The sequence below is a fragment of a genome, unplaced genomic scaffold, assembly GCF_019419815.1.
Source record: "Pyrus x bretschneideri cultivar Hongxiangsu unplaced genomic scaffold, Pyrus_bretschneideri_v1 Contig11, whole genome shotgun sequence".
NCBI classification, from domain to species: domain Eukaryota; kingdom Viridiplantae; phylum Streptophyta; class Magnoliopsida; order Rosales; family Rosaceae; genus Pyrus; species Pyrus x bretschneideri.
Genome location: NW_025999402.1, coordinates 6,726,946 through 6,747,398, shown reverse-complemented (window position 1 = coordinate 6,747,398; position 20,453 = coordinate 6,726,946). Strand labels below are relative to the sequence as shown.

Sequence of the window (20,453 nt, the reverse complement as noted above, 5' to 3'; positions counted from 1 at the left end):
AGGAAAAATGCTGATCATACAACAAATTTATATAATTAAATACTAAATCGTTTGCACACTTGTTGTTTAAACATAGAGTAATGTTAAGAAAACTAAATTTATAGATTAAATTTGTAAACTAAATGATGCGTCACTAATAATTCAATTATTAACTTCTATATTATTTAGTTTACAAATTTAATCTCCTAACATTACTCTTAAATATATTAAAACGGTAACCAATTATTTGGACTAAAGTTGACAAACAATGAAACATGATTATTGATGATTGAATTATTACTTAAACGTTGATAATGTAATTATTATGTAAATTTGGTTTTCGAGTCGAATCGAATGAATAAGTTTAAAAAAAATCAATAGACAAAAATGAATAAAACACTACCATAAAAAATTAATATGGTTAAGATTATCTTAAACTAAAGGAGTTACTCTGTAAATATGCTGATCTGGAGCTCAATGAACAGCGTTGACCAGATGATGGCAGTGGGCCGGGTCAACCCGATTAGGGCCGGTTTAATTTCCATGGAAATGGAGAAGGCAAGAGCCCTAAAAAGGCGCGAGAGGAGGGTAGTGTGACGTCGTTTAGTCACATGCACTGCCGTTTACTGAGGTCGGGATATTACTGTAGCTGTCGTGTGACCTAACGGTAAAACGATTAACGAAGTTATCGTGTTAGGGATGATCTTTTCGAATTTGAATTTATTTCTGTTTTCATTTAGGGTTTGCCATTGTGAAAATTGTGATGCTAAAGACCATCTACTTAGAGAGATTTTCTTAGTACTCAAAACCACTAGCGGAGCCACATTGCGGTCATTGAGCTTACATGACCCCAATAACTCAATGTTTTTTCTTTTTTCTTTTTTTTTTGTCTTGACCCCTATCAATTTGGGAAATAAATGGTTTGTAGGTTAGCTTTTTGTTTCTCAACAGTTTCCTCTTTGCTACTGCTGCTTCAATTTTCTTCTTTCTTTCCTCTATCTTCTTCTTTTGTAGTGTATCTTCTTCTTAATTCAGATTTTCTCTATCTCTTACAATGTGCTTAACTCAAATTCTTATTAATTGACCAAAAAAAACTCGTGTTCTAATTTTCACTTATGTTCTTGATTGCATATTTCCTGGATGTATTGACTTCTTGATTCGTGGCTTATTGCAATGTGTGGTGCTTGATGTTTTCTTTGACTTTTTGTTAGTGCTTTACATATAAACAAAAAATACGATATTACTACGTGGACAAATTATAAACAAAAATATGCTTAATTTTACACTTACTTATCATGACCCCATTGTTATATAATCCTGGCTCCGCCACTGCTCAAAACACATATACATACTTTATATGTTATTATACACGTAGAAGGACACTTGGAAAAAAAATTCACTCCGCTTGTGTAATAACTTATAGCAGATCGTCCCGTATTTCGAGCACATTGAAAAATAAAGAATTCAACCATCAACCATTATATTATGTGGTTTACAAAATATGGTCTAAAAAATAGTCTTGCTAACATTTTCCTTGTGAAAATACAAGATAAATTGTCACATCCCCCCCCCCCCCCGAGGCGGATCATTTCCCGGGCCCGCTCCACCACCATAGCACGATATTATCTGCTTTGGACTTACCATTCCCTCACGGTTTTGTTTTTGGGAACTCACGAGCAACTTCCCAGTGGGTCACCCATCATGGGATTGCTCTAACCCCCTTCTCGCTTAACTTCGAAGTTTCAACGGAACCTGAAGCCAGTGAGCTTCCAAAAGGCCTCGTGTTAGGTAGGGATGAGAATATACATTTAAGGATCACTACCCTGGACGATGTAGGATGCCACATAAATGCATACTATGGGTCACATTATATTTTGCACTATCCTGGTTTAAGGTATGAAATATTTTGGTTTTTGTATTTCAAAAATTGATTTTTAATTTTGGGTAAAGTACAAAAAACTACCTTAACTATTGGTATCACAACACTTTCAACCTTATCTTTTAAAATTGACAATGTCATACCTCATCTTACGAATTTGTGCCAATATTATACCTTCCATTAGCCTGCCGTTAATTTGTCAGTTAAATGCTGACGTGACTTGATTCAGGGCCCACTTTCTATTAAAAAAAATTAATAAAATATTATTAAAAACTTAAAAAAAAAATCATTTAATATTTTTTAAATATTAAAATAATTAAACAAAGTGAAAAAAAAAAAAAAAAAACAAAACAAAACCTTTCGTCCCTTTCCCCCTCCCCCATCTACCTGCTACAACCCAGAAAACAAATGAAGAGGGGAAAAAAAAAAAACAAAAAACCTTTCGTCTCTTATTCTTCTTCTTCTCCTAATTCTTTCTTCTTCTTTAGGGGGTTGGGGGTTTGATGGGTTTTCAAATTTTTTTGGTTGAAGATTATGCAAGGGTTGTCACACAAATCCCTAGATTCATAGCATTATGTTGATTCCTGCACATTCCAGCTCCATGGCTAAAGACTTTTCCAGCAGTAGCAGACCTCCACGCCTACTTCCAAAACCCTAGACTCCGCCGATTGCAAATCCAATGGCCTCATCGTCCACACCAAACGCCCCTGCCTCTCCAACAGGACGACTTCTTTTTCTATCGATGCAATCGACATGTCCCGGCTTACCTTAGTTGACGACGACATGACGATCTCTGGCAGACACCATACTAGGAACGGGAGCTTCCAGTTCCGCGAAGAAGCGGCGGCGTCGTGGGTAAAGGTCGGTTTTTGGGAGGAGTAGTGAGCAGAGTGGGACTCGGAGGTGCTGTTCGATTGGGGCTTCGGCGGCGTATGGGACGTGTTCGGATTTTCCGGTGGTGGTGGGGACGGACTCGAGTAGGGAGCTATTTGGGAATGGGGATGCGAATTGGGCGATGAAAGGTTTTGATTTTTGTTTTTTAATTTTCTTTATTATTTTAATAAAAAAAATATTAAATGATTTTTTTTTAGTTTTTAATAATATTTTATTAATTTTTTTAATAGAAAGTGGGCCCTGAATCAAGCCACGTCAGCATTTAACTGACAAATTAACGGCAGGCTAACAGAAGGTATAACATTGACACAAATTCGTAAGATGAGGTATGACATTGTCAATTTTAAAAGATAAGGTATGAAAATGTCGTGACACCAATAATTGAGGTAATTTTTTGTACTTTACCCTTTAATTTTTTACTACAATGCAGTTACAAAGTATTACATTATTAAACATTTTATCCGTTAAATTATCAATTTAGCTGTTATTCTTTTACTTGAAAGTATTTGAAATCAATAAATTTTGACAAAATGTGAAGACTTTAAAAAGACAAATCTTGAAAGTGACGAGTTATGAGCTTCGCTCTCCCACATAATTTTTTTACAAGATCTTTCCTCGTACAAATAATATATGGGAAATAATTTCATACAAATTATTAGGTTATTGGACATTTCATTCGGCCCAAACTCACTTTTAATACATATCATATAAGAGTAATGTTATGAAGATTAAATTTGTATAAAAAAAATTTGCAAACTAAATGATATGTCACTAGTAAGAAATGAGTACGTTATCAACGTTTATGTAATAATTCAATCATCAACTTTTATGTTATTTAATTTAAAAAATTATTTATAAATTTAATTTCCTTAATATTAATCATGCCGTAAATATTTGACAAAATTTACAGTCTCAATGACCACTCTCCAACTTATTCATATCGATAAGCTTCTCCATGTCGTTTTGAAGTGAAGGAACATGATTGATTTATAAGGTAGGTTTTAGGTTTTGCATAATAGCATACATATGATATAGGTTTGTAGTCATGCTTCATACTTGGCAAACAAACGTGTCAACTTTTCAGCATAAAAAAGTATCATGTAATTACCAACACATCATACACTACCATTTCATGATACACATTTTGCATGTAACAGTTCTCTATTTATACACCAACCTTTAAGCATGTATCTTAAGTGCATGTGGTTCAATATCATAATGAATAAGGTGTTGGGTTTTTACTCATGCATTTCGAGTTCAAAACTCTCTCATTCCTTACTGTTGTAATAGTTTCGAACCCTCCCTCTCCCCTTGATAATAATAATTTTAAAAAATAAAATCTTAAACACTTCCAATGATACAAAAATATAGTGACAAAGATGGCTTCAAGGGTTAGTTTAGTGGTGAGAAGAAGTGTGAGGCAATGAGTGAAGAGTGAACACAGAGTTTGAAACCCTCACGTAATAACAAAATATCGATAAATTCATGGTTATGACAAAATTTTCAACATTAATAAACGACAATATTTTCTATTTCGCCAATATTGTTGATATTTTTCTAGCACCTCTATTACTTTTGGTCTTAGTTTTCTATGAAAAATACGAGGAAGACTAAATTTTTAGACAATTTTTTTTATAAACTACATGATGTGACGATTGATTATTGGACTTCTTATTTAACATCATATGGTTTACATGATATATTTTAAAATTTTACTCTCTTTAACATCACCTAATTTTCACTTGCGCTTGCTAAATGGGTATTTCCATAAGATCGACTTGAGGTCGTTTATAATAATTTATACTATGCTTATACCAAACATGTTCTTATGATAGTCGAATATTTATGATGACATGAATAAGTTCTAGTTTGTTTTATTCCAAAGAAAACGTCATAATTTGAGTATTTCAGTTAATTACAAATAGACAACGATGTAATTTCTCATTTCCCATTTACACAAGTTTGTTCGAAGTTTATTCATGTTTTTTTGTTTGTTTAAACTAAACAAATTTACGAGATTTGAACCTAAATATCATTTTGGTTATAATTTCTCCCTTTCACATGTTAAATGAGCATTTTAGTATTGAGTTAAGGTTGTTCAACTAGTCCTTACTTTAACGACGTCTTTCTTCTTAACTTTGTTAGAGGTCACAAGTTTAAATCTCCACTCCTCACTAATAACAAATAAAACATATCTAACGAGATTTGAATATTTATGAGGACACGAAAAAAGTCCTAATTTCTTTTATCTTATAAGGAAAGCTTCATAATTTGAGTATTTCGGTCAAATCAAGAAGAGACAATGTTGTAATTTCTCGTTTGCACTAGTTTGCTCAAATCTTATCGGTTTTTTCCTTTTTCAGGTTAATATGATAAATATTAAACTCAAATCTCCGATTTTTACGCAATGAAAATATCGACGCCACTAAACGAGACAGTCATTGGCGACAACTTAAAGTTTTCACGAGATTCATACTAAGATCTCCTTTTAACTGATAATAAAAATATCGACGTCACGATGCTGAACATTCATTGGCGACAACTTAAAGTGAAGTGTTTTGATTTGTCAATTGTATTTTTGGAGTCTTTATTTTTTATTTTTCATTTTTTTTTCTCTTGAAAAGTTTCTTATGTGATGCCATTTTTCTCTTGTATGGAACTCCTTGTTGACACGAGACAAACATATTCTCTCTTTCTTCTAGCCTATAAAGCCTTCCTTCCTCTGTATGCAAACACCAAACACCACTTTGATTTTTCTGGTTCTCACTTCTCTCCTCTGTCCTTTCCTTCAGCGCTCGTGAATTCATCCCTCTGAACCCATATGAAAGTTCTTCTCTTTTGAACCAGGTACTCTCTCTCTCTCCTCTTTTTTTTTTTCTCTCTCTTAAGGCTGTGTTTGGTTGTTATTTATTTGCTATACTTTTTTTTCGATGTGTTTGATATTATAGTAAAGGTTGAAAATAGATGTGAACCAAAAGTTAACTCGAAAACCCATTTGCGCAGGTCTTGTTTTTCACGTGGGTTCTTGACATTCAAGCTCTTCCATGGAGGTTAGCCACTACTGAATTCTCTCTCTAAATACTCTTTTGCATACTGTTTTTAACGCTTGTGAGACAACTCTTTGCATTGTTGTTATTGTTTGCATTTTCTGGAGTTTTATATGAGCTAAATTTTATGGGTTAATACGAGAATCCGAATCGGGGTTTGGCTATGGAAGTTTAGTCTGAATGCTTTTACTTTTGGCAGTAAATTTGTAATATTTTGGTTGTAATTGCGTAAGTTTCTGTGTTTTTGTCTCAGAGAGTGCTGTACACGTTTGATTTTAGTTATTTATTTGGCTTTTGTTTTCGTGACTCTGCGTTGTGTCGATTGTTTTGACATGCTTGATAGCATTTTTTTGTTGTGTCTTATATCGATATAGATCTAGGTTGGTTATCAGAATCTGGTTTGGTGATCTTGAAATTATCTGCTTTCATGTGTGCTTTTTTTATTCAGGTCGTTTTCTTCTTTGTTCTAGTTATCTTTATCTGGGTTTCATTTTTCGTTAGCATTTGCACTCCGGAGTTTATAATTGATATACCGTGTTGGATTGAGGAGTGATGATGATATATGACAAATGGTACCCAATGCAGTATACTGAAGGTTTCGTGGTGAATGTTTATTGCCTTTTTCCGTTCCTAAGTGTTTATTGTTATGTTTCTATAAACTTTGGCAGGTGGAATCAGATCAGCCAGATGATGTTGGTAATTGCATCGAAGAGACATCTGTTCAGCATTTATTTGATCCAGGTAGTCCTGATGTAAGCAATATGTTCGGAGAGCAGCAGGTGGCTCCCCGAGTTGGTGATGCATACCAAGTGGTAATCCCTTCCATGACTATGGACGCTGAGCAGTATAAGCGTTTGACTAATCCTGTTCATTCAAAAGTTGTTAGTGGTTCCCATTACTTTCTAGTTGGTTTGCCCGTACCAATTGTATATTCTGACGAAGGGAATAGCATTGAAGATCACAGGCTGGAATCTCCAACTAACCCTGGTAATGTGGTTAATGGAAAGAGTTCTAAGGAAGCTAGAAAGAGAAAAAAGGATCCTACTAGACTGAGGAAGAAAAGTTCAAAACTTAAAGTTGAACCCTTGTTATTTGGGTTAGATGAGGGAGAAGAATCAAAAGCAGAAAATGTTGAGCCGATTTTGGTGGAAGAGAATGCAAATCGATCACTTAGAAGCAAGTCCTGTTATCCAGTTCCCGGTTCATCAAGAAGCACATGGAGTGATGCTGAATTGGATGGTTTTCTTCTGGGCTTATACATTTTTGGGAAGAGCTTTTACCAGGTGAAGAGATTCATGGAGCACAAAACCATGGGAGAAATACTGTCATTTTACTATGGGAAGTTTTATAGGTCTGATGCACACCGCATATGGTCAGAGTACCGGAAAAGTAGAAGAAAGAAATGTATCATTGGGGAGAAAATTTTCACAGGGTGGAGGCAACGGGAGCTGTTATCTCGTATAATTCCTCATGTCTCAGAAGAATCTCAAAAATCTTTATCAGAGGTACTTCATAATTCACTGTTTAAGTATATATGTAAGAAATATTTCTGTCCTTGAATATAAATTAATAGGATCAGATTATACCACCATTTATTTTTCCATCTTGCAATGAAGTCAAAAAGGAAACCTTGTTATGATGCTATAGATTCCAGAATAAGTATATTTTGTTTGACAGCACACTTAATGCATGTCGATACCATTTTGTACTCCCATGGCTTCATCACTCCATTCTCCCTTCTTTGTCATTCATTCAGAATCGAGAGTTTGACGCATGCATTGCTGAATTTTATTGGTGGAAGTTTATTTTCCTCAGTTAATGGTTCTCAATAGTGACAATACTAAAATATAATAATGTTGACGTCTGTTGTTACAAGTCAGATGCATAATATTTCATGATTCAGAATAGGTTGATTCTTGTATAACATATAGCTTAGATTTAGAAATGGAATACAAACGCTTCTATGCATGCTGTTGAAGCTTGAGTTACTTTTATCTATTTGAGAGGTAAATGTTTTGATTCTCACTCCCCGTCTCTCATGTGATCTGTTGTTAGCAGGGTTACAAATTATTTGCAGAGGGGACAACGTCTCTAGAAGAATATGTCTCGTTGTTGAAGTCCATTGTTGGCATTCGTGTCCTTGTGGAAGCTATAGGAATCGGGAAAGGGAAAGAAGATCTCACAGGCTTTGCCCTGGAACCTGGAAAGAACAACCAAGAGCTTCTAGCTTGTCCAAAATTACCAGCTGGCAAAGCTTTTAGTTCTCTTAAATTCAGTGAAATAATTAAATATTTGACTGGAGGGGTTCGGTTGAGCAAAGGGCGGTCTAATGATATCTTTTGGGAGGCTGTTTGGCCGCGTTTGCTGGAAAATGGGTGGCATTCTGAGCAACCTACACATTCTCTGGTTTTTCTTACGCCTGGCATAAAGAAGTTCAAAAGAAGAAAATTGACAAGGGGAGAGCAGTATTTTGATTCTGTTAGTGATGTTCTGAACAAAGTGGCATCTGAACCAGAACTTATTCAGCTTCAAGGTGAAGAAGAACTTGTTCCAGAGGCGACATCAGACCAGGATGATCTATCTAATCATCAACGCCATTGCTACCTCAAACCTAGGGTCGCTACTAGCAAACCAAACCGGATGCAGTTCACTGTTGTTGACACCAGTTTGGTCCATGGGGGAAAATCACAAGGCATAGTGGAACTGAGATACTCACCAGTTGAAATCCAAAGTAATCAAAAAACCAATTGTTCAAGAGAAAATGAAGGGGACTCTTGTGAGAATAAATTAAATGAACATGAGAATGATACTGCTGAAATGCAGTTGAACAGTAAACCCAATATGGCCAAGCACCTGAAGCGTAAGAGGTTCACGATTGTTGACACCAGTCTAGTTCATAGAGGAAAATCATCAACAGTTATAGAACTGAGATGCTCACCAACTGTATTTGAAAGTGTTTCTAAGTCAACTGGTCTTTTACGAGAAATTGAAGAAACTTCTTCTGCTGATTTATTGGGCAAGCATAAGCCTGATGCTGCCGATATTTCATTGGATGGTGATGTGAATAACTTCAGCGACAACTGCCATAGGGATACATCGGATATTGGTGGTACAAACCAAATGGAAGTAACAAATAAGGCAGATTCTGCAGAAAAAATAGAGGGCCACCCAGATAAAAAAACTGGCATGTCTGATAACAAGAAGCTGAAGAGGACTACATTACATAAATTTAGTCGGAAAGAAAAATATAAACATTCAAATTCTGTATGTCCTCTCCCCAAACGGCGAAGATTAGCTGCTTGTGCCAAGGCAGAAACAGGTTGCCTCGTCAACATTTGCTCTCAAGGTTTGGAGTCAGAACAAGTGGGACCTCATGGCACCTTGAGTTCTCTAGATGTAGGCGAGCTTGTTGTTTCTCTAGCGGGTCCTCTTGAAAGGGAGCCATCAATTGCTTCTCTTGCTGAAGGTGGTCCAGTAAAGGAGAATACTTCTGAAACTTGTGGTGGGAATTGTTCAGGTGAGCGCATGTCGCATGAGAAGAATGAGAATCATCAAGACCAGGAATCATCCAGGCTCAACCTACGTGATTCGATGGACGGTGAAAACATTGTTGTGGTCAACCTGGAAATAAATGTAGACAGTCCGTGTCTCCCATCAAGTGAAACGCATGTTGTAGACACCTTGAGTACCTCTAACATGATCTCTAGGAGGCAAAGCACAAGAAACCGACCGCTAACACCTAAAGCATTGGAAGCTCTTGCAGACGGGTTATTAGGCGTTAAAAAGAGAAAAAATAACTCAGAAGATGTCCCTGGGGTAAAGCGAGTCTCAAAACCCTCCAGCAAGGCCCGGAGGAGAGTCAAGGTAACATCAAGTCATGCTGATACTGTTAGTGAAGTTGGGGCTTCAGAAGAAAACAAGGTGAATGAAGCTTTGAATGTTAGCAAAGATACAGATAGCAAACCTCTTGATCAAACTGGAGAAAAGTGGCCAACTGGCTGCTAGGAGTGTTTAAAGACTCGTGTCATCTTGAAGTTGTGATATTTGGAAGAATTAATCCTGGTAAGGTGCTAATCTCTCTTTTGATTTGTAAAGTGGTTTCAAAACTGCGACAAGCTGTAACTGTGAAGTCTTCCAGATGGACAAGAAAATTGTCGAAAATTCAATGATAGGAGATTAAACTAGGGGAATTTGACAGCATTTTTTATGGCTACTCATGGTTTTTGAAACGGGGTAACTAGGAAATTTCTCGCCTGAGCTATGGATGACTGTTTCAAGAGGTCACTTGCCGTTCAAGTTTCTTCCAAAACTGTTTAGTTAGTGGGTTTGCATAGATAATATAGTCTGACATGATGAACAGAATTTTACTTTCTTGTTATCTTTTATGAACTTATCATCTTTGTAAGTTAAACATGTATTCGGATAAAGATCCGAGGCTGGTTTCGATGACTTTTTTGTTGGTATTTTCAGCAGGGTTTTAAAGCTTTGTAGGCTCTTTTTTTTGTTGACAGAAAGTTAGTTCTATATCCTATAAAGAATATCTCATAATCTCATTGTTATTTTGTGCGCTATGGTTTCTATTGCCCAGCACACCTGATTCTATACACGGAAAATGCTAAGATCAATCGTTCACGCACAAAACGGTGGATTCAGCCGTTAATGTGTCGTAGGCCTCGCGTGATCAATTGAAAGTAGGGGTTTACATTTGCTTTCCAAACCTATGACTTGTCAATGGTTTCTTTGGGCCTTAATTGTCTAGGGCTTCAAATAGGCTTTTGTATGTTGGGGCTTCAAATATTAGATGGGCTTCCAAACATGGGCCTACTTAGGTTGAAATGCACTTCTTAGTTGAACCATTTGACCATTACTGTAATTTCATTGACCATCCTAATTACATTAATTTAGGACAGGAGAAAGGTTTAAAACTATTACATTAATTTAAGTGAGTGGAAGTTTCGAATCCGAATGCATGAGTAGATTCCCAACAATCTATCTATTAAGATATTGGACCATATCCTTTTTGGCTAAACACAATTTTGTCACGTTAATCGGCAAAATTTATACCTTTTCCTACTCTTACCAAAGAACAGAAAAATAAATTTGGTTTCTCCATACGTGGGTATAGTTACATAATACATTAGCTAAAGCGAATGTGTTCTTCTTATGCATCTGATCGAGTTCGAAACTCTCTTCTCACAGTTTAGTTCAGTTTAAAGTAGAGTATCGTTCGTAAAAAAAATATTTGGTTCGAACCAACTGCCCAATTCCAATTTGCAATTTTGCAGATTGGTTTGTTTAGTTGGACCATGCCTTTTTTTGCCTGGGAACTTTACTGTAATCATGTTACATGTTTTTCTTCTTTTCTCAAAAGGTTGGATTTTGAAAAGGAAAAATGATGCATCTTTCATCATTGGCCACACCTTTTGGCGCTAATGGACATCTTTGGCGCCAAGAAATCAAGAAAATACAATCAACTTAATTCACAGATAGAGAATTTTTCAAATCAAAATTGATAATTTTGATTCAGTATTTCCCGAAACGTCAAAAATTAAGAAAAATTTAATATTTTCTCTAACTAATTACTAAATATCGACATTTCGTCAAAAATTCAAAGAGGAGACGAAAAGAGAGAATGACTCGATCGAGTCGATCGACTATGTCGTAAGTAACTTGAGTACTTAGGGCCCATGCATGTTCCTTACTACTGCAAAATGATAATAACGCGTATTAATGTTAATATATATGTTTGTTTTTGTCAAATATGTCAAAGTTGGTCATCCAAGTTTTCACATCACTGTCCACCTAATAGACTTGTATCTTGTTTCTTACATATCCCAGCTCACCAAGAAAATTTTATATTTTTTAGTTTATTCAATCATTTTCGTCTATAAATTTGAACTTAGAATATCGTCTAACAAAATAGATTTAATTGTAGCAATGATTCTTGAACTTTACCCTAGTTTAATTTTAGTTCATGAACTCTCGTATTAATTTATTTAGTTTTCGAACTTAACAAAGTGTTTTACCATTGATCTTTTTCACTTAGGCTGTTTATTTTTCTGTTAAATTTAGAGGTATACTAAGAATTTCATCCCACATCACTTACAAATTTAAATTTCAAAAATGAGAAAGGAAAAAAAAACATAAAAAAAGCCAGATTATTTTTTTTTGTGTAAGAAAATTGAATATAGAGGATTTTTTTTCTTCCCATAGTTCAATATGTGCTTGTTAGTTGTTTAAGTCCAACCACAGTTCGATTCCCTACCAAATTTGAAATCGCATTGCTTGACATTGACAAGTTGCTTAAGTCCAACCATTTTCAATTTTTGTATTTTTTATAATTTAAATTTCGTTTTCTTTTAAGTTTTAGATATTAATTTATAAATTTTCATTTGTTTCATATTTTTTTTTTTTTTTTTTGGTTTCTTCTATTGTTTTTGAAGTTTTAAGTTGAAAGTATGATGGGGCAGAGCAGTCTCTAGTTCTACGGTTCTACCTACCATTGTAGATGAAAACCTGTTGGCCTTTTGATTCATAATTTGATGATTTGATGATGACACCCCACCCCACTTTCTAATCCATCGCGTTATGAGACAACAAAATCTTGGGTTCTGTTTTGAAAGTAGCTTTCCAACTATTATCTCGATGATCCCAATAACAAAAAAGCCACAAAGTTACATTAATTGTTTTATTTTATTTTTGCTTTTGAAAGGGTTATTCCAAGACCTCATGGATTTTCAATGGCCAATTTACTTGAAACTATATAAGCAATTTTTATTTTTTTTTTGTCAAATATATAAGCAATTAAGTTATGTAAAAGAGAAATAATTTGCCCAGACAATATTTTTTGCTTTATGCATACTTCTATATACAGAAACAAACAAAAATGTGGAACAATCATTTTTCTGTAAAATAGCAAATGTGCATGGTTCGATCTCTACTTAAACCAGTTCATAATCTTCAACTTTTCCTACTTAGTGTTGGAATTTATTAGTTTATTTAGAAAATTAATTAGAGATTTGATTTTGATTTGTATTGGTATATTTTGGTATTTATGCATTAGGTTTCTTAAGTTTATGTCACTATAATTATAAATTGTACTTTAGCTTGAGTAGTAAGTCAATCAAGATGTCCTCAATTTGTAGTCATCTCGGCATTCTTTGTTATAAATAATATTCATAGTTTCGTAATAATTGTTATGCATACTTTGATTTTCAACTAGCTAATTTGACACATCCCGGCCCGGGGCGGATCACTTCCCCAGCCCACTCCACCACCGTAGCACGATATTGTCCGCTTTGGGCTTACCATTCCCTCACAGTTTTGTTTTTGGGAACTCACGAGCAACTTCCCAGTGGGTCACCCATCATGGGAATGCTCTCGCGAGCTACTCGCTTAACTTCGGAGTTCCCATGGAACCCGAAGCCAGTGAGCTCCCAAAAGGCCTCGTGCTAGGTAGAGATGAGAACATACATATAAGGATCATCCCCTGGGCGATGTGGGATGTCACAATCCACCCCCCTTAGGGGCTCGACGTCCTCGTCGGCACACCACGACCAGGGTTAAGCTCTGATACCAAATTGTCACATCCCACTTCCCGGGGCCGCTCCACCACCGTAGCACGATATTGTCTGCTTTGGGCTTACCATTCCCTCACGGTTTTGTTTTTGGGAACTCACGAGCAACTTCCCAATGGGTCACCCATCATAGGATTGCTCTAGCCCCCTTCTCGCGTAACTTCGGAGTTCCTACAGAACCCGAAGCCAGTGAGCTCCCAAAAAGCCTCGTGCTAAGTAGGGATGAGAATATACATATAAGGATCACCCCCTGGGCGATGTGGGATGTCACATAACTTCATTCACTAGCTAGATTAGAAGCTCCTAATTAAGAAAATCCTATCATGATATCAAAAATGTATTTTTTTTCGTTGATAAAGCTTTTGAAAATAAAAGGATAATGTTAGAGAAATTATTTATTTAAATTATATTTTGTAAAACACATGAATAATTGTTGATGATTAAATTATTATTTAAATATTAATTAACATGCTTAAATTATATTGTTGACAAAGCACACAATTTATAGATATGATATTAATAATAATATAGCTTTTAATACATTGGGCCCTTTTATATTATTTATGGGATCGGGAAATTATTCAAATAAAAATGGCGGTGACAATTTCAAAGAGTGCATTTTTGCTCATCATCATTTAGTGTGATGTATGTTCACCACCTTATTTATCACCGTTAGATGAGTTTGAATTTCAAGATTTGTGTCTACTACACAAATCTCGAAATTCAAACTCATTTAACGGTGATAAATAAGGTGGTGAACATACACCACATTAAATGGTGCACAAATCTCGAAATTCAAACTCATCTAACGGTGATAAATAAGGTGGTGAACATACACCACATTAAATGGTGGTGAGCAAAAATGATTTCCAATTTCAAATGATTTTCTCAAGTGTACAACTAAAATGATTAATTAATCACTTTATCTAAGTGGTACGAATGTTAATCATTGTAAATCTAAGGGCTACAAATCTACTCAATTATTTTTACTTTTACTATCCATAATAACCATGAATTAATCATGATTAACAATTCGATGGATCGATCGACCTTTTGCCGTAATGATTGCGGATCAGTATTGACATGGGCGTTGGAAAGTTTAACGGAGGTGAATGCATATATAGGTTTGTATGACATTTAAAATGACTAAAAAAGTTTTGATGAAAATATTTTTGAAATTAATTTTTAATAAAAATGTAAGTAAATTCTGAAAAAGTATTTGAAGTATTTCTTGCAGAAAGCACATAATTAGTGCTTATTGTCAGAAGCACTCAAGTGCTTTTAGAACTCAAAAATATTTTCTCTAAAAGAGTTTTCAGTCATTTTAAAAACACTTTCAAACGAGCATATATGCCTCCACTTATATGGACCAATATTACAAGTTTATTTAGTTATTTATAGTTTTCAATATAACAACATTTGTAAAGTGGTGAGAGATTTACGATAAACCACACAATGATCTGCATGATAAAATAGTATTGAATTCGTTATTTATGGAGTCGATTGAAGAGATTCTAATTCTAAATGAAGATAAATAGGACTCCGGCCATCATAGTATTAGTGTTTTTAACTTTTTTAGGAGGACCTAAGATTTGGGAAAATAGACCCAAGTCTAGCCGTGACAATTATATGTTGTATGTTACTAGATGAATCCGACAAATATAGGTATATTTTAGCATATATATCTAAAGGTGACCTCAATTCAACACTGCTTTGTAAGAGTCAGGGAAAGGAATATCTATTGTATACAACCTTATTTTTAATTTTTAAATAATTTGTTTCCACAACTTGAATTCTTAATCTTTCAGTAAATAAGGAGCAACATTTCTATTGCACTCGCCCTCATTTTAGTGTGTGTGTATGTAACAGTCTAATTATTTATGTGATTGGTTTACGTCATGAATAATAATTGGCGGTGTCCAATCACTTTTTGAATCCTCAGGAGCAAATAATTTAAGGCAATGTGTAAATATTTAAGAGTAGAGGTTGTTCGGCAATAAGACTACAAAATGCATGACGCACGTATAGTATTTGCAATATCTTAATTCTGGAACAATATTTTATACCTCAGCGATGTCTGTCTGTCGTCGCTTCTGTCGTGTTGTATTGCTATTTCTTATCGGTTAGATCTTTAATTTCTTCGCGTTCATTTGGGTTTTTCTGTATCACCATACAACACTGCCGGCATGTAGTTTTGTCATTCATTCGTGTTGTAACATATTCATTAACTGCATTGTATATTATGTTAATGAAATATCAACCATATTAACTATCCCGTCCCCTTGTATATAACGCACGGATTAAAAATACCAGTTAAAAAATTATGTCCAGTTGGAGGTGGGTTAGTGTGACAGAGATCGTTTGGGCATATCTAGTTACATTGCACTTAAAGATTACAGCCATATAATTAATTAATCCTATTCAGTATATGTTTACAAACATGTAATTTGACTTCAGCGTTGATTGATTGACAAAAGCTCACTAAACATGTATTTTGGCCAAATAGCTGTAATCAAACGCGTGTACTAACTAATACAATATTTGGTTCGGTAGCTACGTCCAACCGATGTCTAATTAATCAGATTATTAGATTTAAGGCAATAATTATTGTTAATTTGGGCCATGCATATCCCCTAAGCAAGTAATATAGAGTTTACACAATTTTTTACCTACATTTTTGTGGAATTCACTTCGTAATGTTTTTAACAATTCAAACTGTTTATCTTTTAAGTCTTCTCTCTAAAATCATGTCTACTAAAAATCATTCAAATCTTAAACCATATGATCTTTGCATTGAAGAGTTCGGGTTTCTTTGTAGAATCGCATTCATATATTTTCTTTACTACAAATAAATGGTCTTAATGGTTTTGAATTTGTCAAATTTTCTTTTGAAAAAAATTATCTATGAATAATATTCTATAAAATAGATGGTATAGATCGTTAAAATACATAACGGATCCGCCCCCATTAGATATAAGGAAATTTTATTTGAACCCATATAACTTCTTTCTTTCTACACCCAACTTATTCTTTACACCCATATAGTTTTTAATGAAATTATCAATATCTCTTTAAACCCAATTTTACTACCTAAACTACCCTCACAAGCCTAATATAATATGCAAATTTATCTTTACACCCATTTTAAAAATAAAAATCCAAAATCAGTGTTCTACAACTTGTTTTCCACAACTCGTTGATTGAGAGTGTAATGTCCATACATATATGGAGTCGTGTTTGATGAATTGATCAAACAAGCAATCTAGAATCGGGAAGTTATGTGAGCAGACAAGATTAGATGAAGTAATTAACTCATGTTACGGTGTTTTTGTACTTATTTGAGATTGAAATGTTAAACCAATATGCTTATTTCTCTTACAATAGAAATCGAGTTGGTTTTAATCCTTGTGTGCTTTATCTGAATTGCATTCCCATTGTTTTTATCCCATTGCCGCTTCATAAACAAATGCAGTAGCGTATTCCAAATGCTTTAATCTCAAGTTTTTACCTCGGTTTTAAGATTAGGTTTATTGGGTGGTGGAATTGTAATATGTAAATCCATATTACATACATATTCTTAGGCATCACTTGGGTTTTAGCCACAGTAATTCAAATCTGCATGAATTATAGGACTCAAAATCATTTTATACATACACATACACTAGTAATGATAATTAACTTAGGGCCTCAGTTGTCATTGGAACCGGCAGTGGGTTCATTGATAAATTTTAGTTTGATTTCTGATTTCATCTTGTATTTGATAGTAATTATACAATAGGGTAAAACTGACAGTTCACATTTTAAATTTAAGTTGGGTGTAAAGTGAGGTTATATGGGTTCAAATAAAATTTTCCTTAGATATATAGTATAATCCTCTTTTATTATTATTTTTTCTGGCTAGTTCTTGCGTAGGACATGGATATTCATATATAATTGGTTTCGTACGCGTCAAATTCTATATATATAACTGTTTAACTGCAACCCACGTCGACATGTAGATAACGGATTTGAACGTAGACAGAAACTCAAAGTTTGGAACGTACAACATATATACATGTATAAATCGAGAACAACTTTTATGGCACAAGAGGTCTATCAATGTGAATAGCAATACCAAAAGGTGGTCTCATGCCAACGAGTCTCTCCATTTTACGAGGATCAAAAAAAGAACGTCCATTGTATGCAGTTTTCTCATTGTACACTAGCACTGAACAGCACGTTGCTTATTCACGCCATGAAAGTCCTTCTGATCGCATGGACAAGCCAAGCCAAATACAGTCCTTTATCATGTGATGGGTTGGCTTTAGCAGATCGTACGCACATTAAAAAAGAGACTCACATGCATACATGGCTGCAGTTTCAAATTTGAAAGTATTAATTATAACTTTATAAAAGGAAAACAAACAAAAAAATGCAGAGAAAATTCAAATAAAGATATAATTAACTAAATACGTACCCATGCAAAAGTCCCATCATCCGCAAGCATAGCTGAAAATTGACCAAAAAGCAAGCTTAGCTAAATAGCACTTGCAGAACGTACGGTTGAGATTCGGCGTTCGTATCTGTTTTGTTACTCTTTTCTCGCTCCTGGGTTACTGTTACTCTATTGAGTAACCTTTAACCTTTTTAAAGAACTTTTATAAAACAAAAACTTTTAAAGATAAAAAGTAAGAGAATATACCTTTTAAATTTTGAATATTTGAAATCTTAAACTCGAGCCACGTATATACATGATTCTTGAATTCGAAATGGACCTCTATCTCCATGCAATCCTATAAATATGAGGGGAGTATTATATTCAGGAGGTTTTGTGCTACGGGCAACTCTTATATCGAATGAAAATTAGGATCGTATGAAATGAAAATATCGAAAGTTTTATCTTTTTATTTTTTGTAAGAGGTTCTTTATTGATGATGTGAAACGCTTAAACACAAGTTTTATTTGATGCATTTATTGAAATTTGTCTAGTATGAACCAGCCCACAACATTCTTTATGATTATAATCATTGAATCTTAAACTAAGAAGATAAATGTTGAAGGGACTCATCATTTAAAGTCGAGATTCTCCATAAATTATTTATCACTTCATATTTTTTGGATAATATTTTATAATATTAATATAAAAAATTAACGATAAATTATAAAATGACAAAACTTCTTGCTTTTACAAGAGTCTCATTTCTCAACTAAAAGTCCATCGAAAAGATTCAACAGTCATACATTCCGATTCATGCTGCGACCGGGTCAATTCTATTGCTTTCGCATCTACTAATCTACTTTGTTTACTACCAATCAGAAATGGTTGGTTGATGACACGTCATAATCCTATCACCTTTAAAGCGGGCCATGTTCAATGACCAAAATGACCATCAATTGCTTTGGAAATATGAAAAATACCCCTCGTCTGTGATCTACACCATGTGCCTGTGAATATAATGATTTGTTTGGATGTGCTTTTAAAATGACTGAAAGCATTTTTTAAGAAAATAATTTTTTATTCCAAAAGCACTTAAAATGATTTCTACAAAAAAAACATCAGTTATGTGCTTCTAATAAGAAGCATTTTAAGTGATTTTCCATAATATATTTTTATTTTTACTAAGAATTAGGTTAAAAAACATTTTCAATAAAAGTGATTTCAATCATTTTAAAAGTACATCCAAACGAGTTCTAAGAATTTTGATTTATGTCGGGTCCTTTTCAAGTAGAACACGGTCCAGTGTGCCCACCCGTGACAGTTAGGGTCGTGTGGTCATTTCGCTCATTAGGGCGGCTAATTGTGTAGTGGCAATCTTGTGGTTTTGGCTCATTGAATGTGACTTTTTGGGAACAAAAATATTCTTTTACTAATAAATCTACTCACAAACAGACAAAAGTCTTGGCGAGAAGCCCTTGTCTGCCACTGCCAGACTAGTATGGAAATAGACCAAATTGTTAAACTATTAGGTTAATTAGACATAAATGGGACCCCTCGATTTCCCAAAAATAACCAAATTGCCTAATTAGGGCTCTTGAACTCTTTTTTATTTTTATTTTTCCTGATAAATGACAACGAGTTACTATTCTGTAATCTAATTTAGTGAATTAGGTAGATATAATGATATGTATTGCTCCTCGGTGTAAAGTATGTTCTTGCACTCAGGTCTCAAATTCGATTCTCTTACAATATTGTTTGTAAAAAAAAAAAAAAAAAAAACTTCTAGTCTTGTAAATTTTATGGGGCTTACCCTTGGAAAGTATCGTTCAACCCTTAGATTTGGGTTCCTAGTGGTGGTGGACTACGACGGCGTCGTCGGTGGCTCTAGCCTGGCAACCTCTTTGCCACACATGTCGTTGCTGTTGTTTGTGTTAAAACTGTAACCCACGCCGGACGATGGAAACTTTGACGGCTCTTGGTGTTAACAAATCTTGTATAGGGTTATGGGTTTGTGGTGGCGCTACGACGATGATAGTAGTTCGGGTTGAGAATCCCCTTAGCCATGCCATCTGTCAACTATATGTACCTGCCTTTCTTACGTGGACACATCATCGGCACTAATTTTACTATTTTTAGGTTAGTTTATGCTTTTGTTTATATCGCATTAAGCGGGTTAAGCAGTAGATGTTGTTTGTGTGACTATGTTGATTTATGTAGCCTCATTATTTGCGATAGTTTTATGTGAGGGTTTCGGTATCAGATTTGTTGCGTCTATCATTCTTGTGATAAATTTGTGTTGAATTTACTAGTACTAGTGGCATGTGTGGGGCTTTATATAAGAGTTTAAAGTCATTTGTGTTTTTGTGCAAATGACCTCTAGGTTTAAAAATTGATCACTAAAGATTTATATCCATCTGACACGTCTTGTAATCGGTTGTCTTAATTGGTCATGAAACGCTCTATTGATTCTGTCAAAATGCCACTTTTGTTTTATTTTCAACATATACTAAAGATATATCTTAAAATAATTAGCTTGAAATATTAAAATAGAAGGGTAACATCAATAAAACCTACAAAGTAAGGGGCAAATCTATAATCTACATCAAGGAAAACAGTGTCATGAACCAAAAATATAATATTATAAATTTACTACAATACAA

At 34.4% G+C, this 20,453-nt stretch overlaps 1 protein-coding gene across 1 annotated transcript; it reads left to right on the top strand.

Annotated features, from left to right (window-relative positions):
- Positions 1–5,420: 5,420 nt before the first annotated feature.
- LOC125473633 lies at positions 5,421–10,366 on the top strand. The gene is made up of 4 exons (XM_048576730.1): positions 5,421–5,599; positions 5,756–5,802; positions 6,468–7,304; positions 7,858–10,366. Exons 2-4 carry the CDS (start codon positions 5,797–5,799, stop codon positions 9,802–9,804), a joined length of 2,790 nt encoding a protein of 929 aa, XP_048432687.1. The 5' UTR covers positions 5,421–5,599; positions 5,756–5,796; the 3' UTR covers positions 9,805–10,366.
- The last annotated feature ends 10,087 nt before the right edge of the window (positions 10,367–20,453 follow it).

Bases quoted from the DNA above. Each gene is read 5' to 3' on its own strand.
- LOC125473633 (XM_048576730.1), top strand. The intron at 7,305-7,857 runs GTACTTCATAAT...TGTTGTTAGCAG, and splicing joins CTCAAAAATCTTTATCAGAG to GGTTACAAATTATTTGCAGA.